Below are 6,182 nucleotides of genomic sequence, written 5' to 3' on the forward strand. Positions count from 1 at the left end.
GTCTCACACCTCCACCTTTTCCCGCTCCGCTGTTCTCGCCCCCTCCAACCCTTTCCGAACCACACTTTCGCTACCACTTTATCTCTGCTATACTCACACCTGTCACTATTAACGCTCCGGAACCGGAAGCCTTATAACTATTATCTATTTATCTATATTAATTATAATTATTTAAGAATAATAAATTTTTTCCGCCAGGATAGAACAACAATTCAGTAATTTCATTAAATCGACCGTGACTGGCAATATATAACGTTTTTTCGATATAAACATTGAAAAACCGTGAGCCAACTTGGTTGTCGGATTCACAAAGCATTTTTTTTTCCCGATCAATCATCGAGAAATTATTAATTTCGACCATGGGTTTTGGTCAGTTGATGTAATTTCTAAATTAAATAGTTTTAAATTTTATTGCGAAAAATATTACCCCAGCCAGGGTTTGAACCTGGAACCTCCCGTATACCGTGCGGGTGCCGTCCCAATTCGACCACTGGGGGCTGTGGTAATATTTATCGCAATAACAACTATAAGATGGAGCACCGATTCTTCCGTCGACGGTGTATAATAACAGAATAATAAATTTCTTCCGCCAGTATAGAACAACAATTCAGTAATTTCTTTAAATCGACCGTGACTGGCAATATATAACGTCTTTTTGATATGAACATTGAAAAACCGTGAGCCAACTTGGTTTGTCGGATTCACACAGCATTTTTTTTCCAACGTTCTGCGACGCTAATTTCTCTATATGATTTTCCCCGAGGTGGGAGGCGGGACTAAAGCGCGTAGCAAAGATATGATCGGGTGACAGAGCGGATCTCGAAAGCGATACGAAATAATGTTATGCGCCAGGTGTGGTTACGGCCACATCACCGTTTACTCTAAAATGGCGCGTAGGCAAGGAAACTCTCAAGCAAGCCTACGCGTCTCTCTAACCCGCGAAAAGTACTCTACATGAACTCAGCATAGATCCGACATAAACTCTAATTATCGACACAACTCTTAATTCACACGTCATGACACATCCGCTCTGGCCGATCGCAACGACTGCTCAGGAATTTCGTTAGAGGGTCGTGGTCCTTACATAGGCTGAATGCAGAGGGGTTTGACCTTGGCGAGGCGAAACAAACACAAAAGAAAGTACTCAAGTAACAGGCAAATCAAAATATAATATAAGAGAAAGCGTGATAATAGCGGTACAACTTACAGGACGCGAACGAAGTATTCACCGCGATCCATCGCAATTCCCCGACCACGCAAGGTCGTTCGAAGGGTCCGCGCGTTATAAACAAACTCGGACGCAGAGCTAATATTCTCGGAAAAACGTACGAGTAACGGGTACTCGCAATAGAAGTACGCGAAGCGCAATAATATACGCCGATGAAAGAATACACGCACGAAATAGTCTACGCTAAGAAATACGCGAAAAGTAATAAGATACGCCGACGGAATTATACCCGCAATCGCTATAATCCACGCTAACTAACGAAAGAGTAAAATAAACGATACGCGCACAATAATTTCTCGCAAAATAAACGATACGCGCAATATAACTCAACGTTCCTCGCAAACTAAACGATACACGCAATATAACTCAAGGTTTCTCGCAAACTAAACAATACACGCAATATAGGAGTTCTCGCATAACACCTCTCGTAACGTAACACGAAGACTCGCCGTACGGTCCACACCGCGAGCACGTGATACTCACGCCTAGTTCAGCCCGAGGCGTGCGGTGTTCTCAGCCGGAGTAAATCTTACTCTAAATTTCTGGACGTTAATCGCGGTCAATTTCGGACACCTTCTTCGAGACGGCTGACTCTATGTCCGGTAGGCCGACGCCTCACACTTCCCGTATCGGGCGCGGTAATTTACGTATCCCGGAGACCGACACGCCCCAGAACGACCACACGCACGAAAGCCTGCACGACGAAACTTTCACTACGCGAAAACTAACTCTAACGGAAACGCAGATATCTTACACACAGATCGATAGACGCGATACTCATAAACGGTAATCTCGAAAAGCTCGAAACGGTAACTTAACTCTAATGACTGTTGAGCCGATCCGCGAGGTTTGATCTCGCAACACGCGCCACACTCAGGACGCGTAGCCGGTGCCACGGGGTCGCTCGTCGTTACTCGATTACACTCAAAATCTTATACTACACCGGTCGAGTCGGGAAGAAACGGACGCCCCTTCGGTATTATTACGGGGAGTCAGCGGGCAGGCTATGTCTTACCCGTAGAAACGACACGGAAAAGCGATAATCCCGGCAAGGGATTCACGACAATGACGCGTAGGTAAGGAAACTCTCAAGCAAACCTACGTGTCTCTCTCAAAAATAACGCGAAACGGTACTCGACAATCCGCCCCGCTGTTCCCCGATACCTGCGGTCCGGGATTGCTGGTCGTTTACATCTCGTCCTTCCTTCCTTCACAACGTAACTCCTAGGGCCGCCGCCCTCGCTTATTCCCGGCGCAACGGGAAGGCCCTTGCCGTACGTCAGCCTGCGCTCGCGATCATGGTGTAAGGATTACATGGTGTGCTCAATTGGTGTCTTTCTTTCTCTAAAATCGTTTCTCTCTCTGCCGCTCACGTCGAATTGTGTAAGCAGTGGTACCACCACTAAAAGTAACTAGGAAATAGGAAATTTGAACGGATTATGTTGCAAACTGCCTCCTGAAAATGTATTGCAACGATGAATGATATTTGAAGATACGTTGTATTTATTAGAAATTATTGAAAAGTATTATTGTTTAGGGCTTCAATGATTTCTCAACAAATGGAAAAGTATTAAAAAAAATTAAAAAAAATAATACTTGTAAAGTCTCATGTACAAAGAATGTAATAGTATTAAAATTGCAATACTTCCTTTTTTCGAATGTTTTAATGCTTCTATTTTTTCCTTTGCTGGTTTTGAATGAATTAACGCAAAAAGACAGAATTATTGTCATCGATTAATGGCATGAATAAAGCCTAACTTTCTGCCCGATGATAATGTATATATTAAGTATAAAAGCACTCTAGTATCTTACTGGCTCAAAGGATGTGGCGATAACTTTTGAATGCAGGGGTCATACGTTCGAATCAATTGTTTTTTTTTTATTAATTATTTGTTGCTCGTAAAAGTAACATAACAATTATTAATTTTATATGAAATTGGCGTTTAAAAATATGTATTGGCGAAGTATAATATAACTGATTATAGGTATACATAATCAACGAAAAATTAAATTATTGAAATTTAATATAATTTATTAATTATTCCAATTTCATGTATTTTTTTTATTCATTATTCTTGATTACATTTCTAATTTCTGTTTCAATAATTGTACCTATTTAAAATTAATTGTTTACAACACAAGATGGTACATTAATAAACCGCTTAAAAGGAAAGTCGATACACGAAAATCAGATCTTTGGAAAAAAATTTGTCACACCTTTTACATTTAAAATATTATTACTGATATTTTTGAAGAGAGAGAAGTGATTAATGTTTGTGAAAAGAAATGCAAAGAAGCAAAAATAATTAGTATAACAACTTTTATTTGTAATTGGACTTTTCTTCTGAAAAAAGGTAGTTGAAAATGTTTAATAACAAGAAATTTAATATTAAGTTTATATAAATATAATTTTGACACATTCTTTCAGTAATGTTAGAGTACGCAGGTAAGTACATTTTAGACACAAACAAACTTGCTATTAATTAAATATTATTCCGTTGTATGTATATATATATATATATATATATATATATATATATATAGATTTGCAGAAAGAGTATGATTATATATACATTACATTATACACATTACATTATACATTACATATACATTATACTCGTGCAATGACAACATTAGTTTAATTTACGACACTAGTTTCTTCATTTTCTTCTCCTTCTTTCTTCTCTCTCTGTTTACATACGATTTTTTGGCATTTTCTTTTATTTGTATGTACGTACGTGTTCTCACCAGACACAATAAAACTTCATCAGGTAAGGAATCTTTGTACTCAGCCACCGCATTCCTTGTGAAAAAGTACATTTATATAATTACATAACACCACATTACAAATACAAATGTGTATGTGTTTTTATATACTTACTTGTTTACATTTGGAGCTTCTGAACAATTCAAAAATAACGTTGGCACAGCCGATGGTAGTAGGTGACGTTTCTTAACAGGGTCTTTCCGTGCTCGACCTTGATGAAAGGACTCTTGACTAAAATGAACCGAGCATATCCTTGCTGAAAATAATATAATGTATAAATAATAAAACTTAATACATTGTATTAAATATGGCTTTATAATTTTTATTTCAAATTAAAGATTTTCATATTTTGAATTGTAAAATATTTTTACTTATATACATGAACGAAGTGCTAATTTGTTTTTATTATTTTCTGTTCATATTAATAACATTTTATGACATTTTTACTCCATTTGTAAATACAAAATTTGAGGTTATGTTAGTAACTAAAAAATATTATTTTTTATTCATTTTATTTTTCAATTAATATACTTTTGCACGTTTATGTACAATATCAAACTTACCAAATTCAACTTTTGGTGGTAAAACATAGCCTCCTTTTTTTTCAGCCATCCTTCCCGCATCACTTCATTTTTCGGTAGCGGAAAAAAATTCACAGTTTCCTCACAAACCCCCGTTGTTTTATTCCTACAACTTTTAACAATACACCGCACCATTTTTATTTTAAATTTATATATTGTCGCAACGCAAACAGACCCACTGTTTAACACAAAACAATGTACCGTACTTCTGAGTGGCATAAGCGGCATGAGTGTGACGATGCATGAACATGTGCCAATATTACAACACCAAAAATGTTTTACTTCTAGACGTTGGCTACTCTGTTTACACAATTCGACACGAGTGACGTCATTACCCGAATCCCCCCAGGCAATTGAGCACACCATGTAATCCTTACACCATGCTCGCGATCGACCCAACAGTGCCGGGATCGTTTCCGCGGCTTCGACTCGCGGCCCTCTAGATCAGGGCGCTTCACCGCACCGGCGGATGGCGCCACACTGTCGAAACGGGCCCTCCGGCCGCTTCTTCCTGAAAACTATAAACTCGGCAGTACGCGCGCAATACAAAGATGGGAATGAGGAAGACTGTGACGTGCACACGGTGCAACGTCACAGTTCATATCGAAAACCGCCTTTTACGGCAGGGGCCAGTCTATGTATTATTTATAAGTCTGTGTCAGTCTGTGAGTTAATTGGTAGCGTTAATGGATATTATTGATTTATTGCATTTGTAATAATTGTAATAATTCCTTTCTATTTGTTTTGTTAAAATCAACGAGGTTTGGGATATGCTTAACGCTTACGCTCTGATTGTGATTCTGCTTACTCGTATGACTTCCTTTATTGTGCTCACCATGGTGGAAGTAACAAGAAAAATCTTTATTACATATTGTACAATGAAAAAAATTATTATTAGACCGAACTTTCCGTATCCAAGACTTATATTGATCATCATCAAGCCAAGCTTCTACGAAGCCAAGCTTCTTCGCTTACACTTTTTTGTTAATGGCTCGCACATTTCAATTATATTTATTTTCTTGAAATATTAAAATATATATAGATTTCAAGACCAAAAGATAATAAAATATATAGATATAAGAAACTCACAGTCTGCTTCAGCTTAACTTCCCTTAACTTTATTCACAGTAAGGCAAGGAAAGTGTTCTTAGCTGATGAAAATTATATACACCTTCGTCTACAGATGCGGCTCACTGAGTGATTCGACTTCGAGGATATAATAGCTGAGAATCCGCGATCGTCTCGTGTTTTTCAAATGTTTTGAGTGAGAAAGACGAGAAGGACGCGCGATACGTATCTGTATCGTGCGTCCTTTCCGTTCTCTCACTCAAAACATTTGAAAAACACGAGACGATACATATATATATACGCGATGGGTTGTGTTTCCATCTTATTGAGTTTATGTTCGACCACGAAAGCGGATGCTATGCAGAGCAATTCGTCTCGTAAATAATACATCAAATTATTTTCCTTTCTTTATTAAGAAAGTTTAAAGAAGTTAAAGAGTCAATACCGGTTGTCCGTGCTAACAAAAACGTTTCAAAGATATAAATAAATTTATATAAACGTTTTTAGCTATTACTACACCTTTTTCAGTGTAAATAAT

At 37.8% G+C, this 6,182-nt stretch overlaps 1 protein-coding gene across 1 annotated transcript; it reads right to left on the reverse strand.

Moving 5' to 3' along the window:
* Positions 1 to 3,871: 3,871 nt before the first annotated feature.
* On the reverse strand, positions 3,872 to 4,954 carry LOC112454867. The gene is made up of 3 exons (XM_025016494.1): positions 4,559 to 4,954; positions 4,110 to 4,251; positions 3,872 to 4,031 (listed from the first exon to the last, which is right to left on the reverse strand). Exons 1-3 carry the CDS (start codon positions 4,605 to 4,607, stop codon positions 3,872 to 3,874), a joined length of 351 nt encoding a protein of 116 aa, XP_024872262.1. The 5' UTR covers positions 4,608 to 4,954.
* Between the last annotated feature and the right edge of the window lie 1,228 nt (positions 4,955 to 6,182).

This window comes from Temnothorax curvispinosus, unplaced genomic scaffold (genome assembly GCF_003070985.1).
Source record: "Temnothorax curvispinosus isolate PA1 unplaced genomic scaffold, ASM307098v1 QBEX01005460.1, whole genome shotgun sequence".
NCBI lineage: Eukaryota > Metazoa > Arthropoda > Insecta > Hymenoptera > Formicidae > Temnothorax > Temnothorax curvispinosus.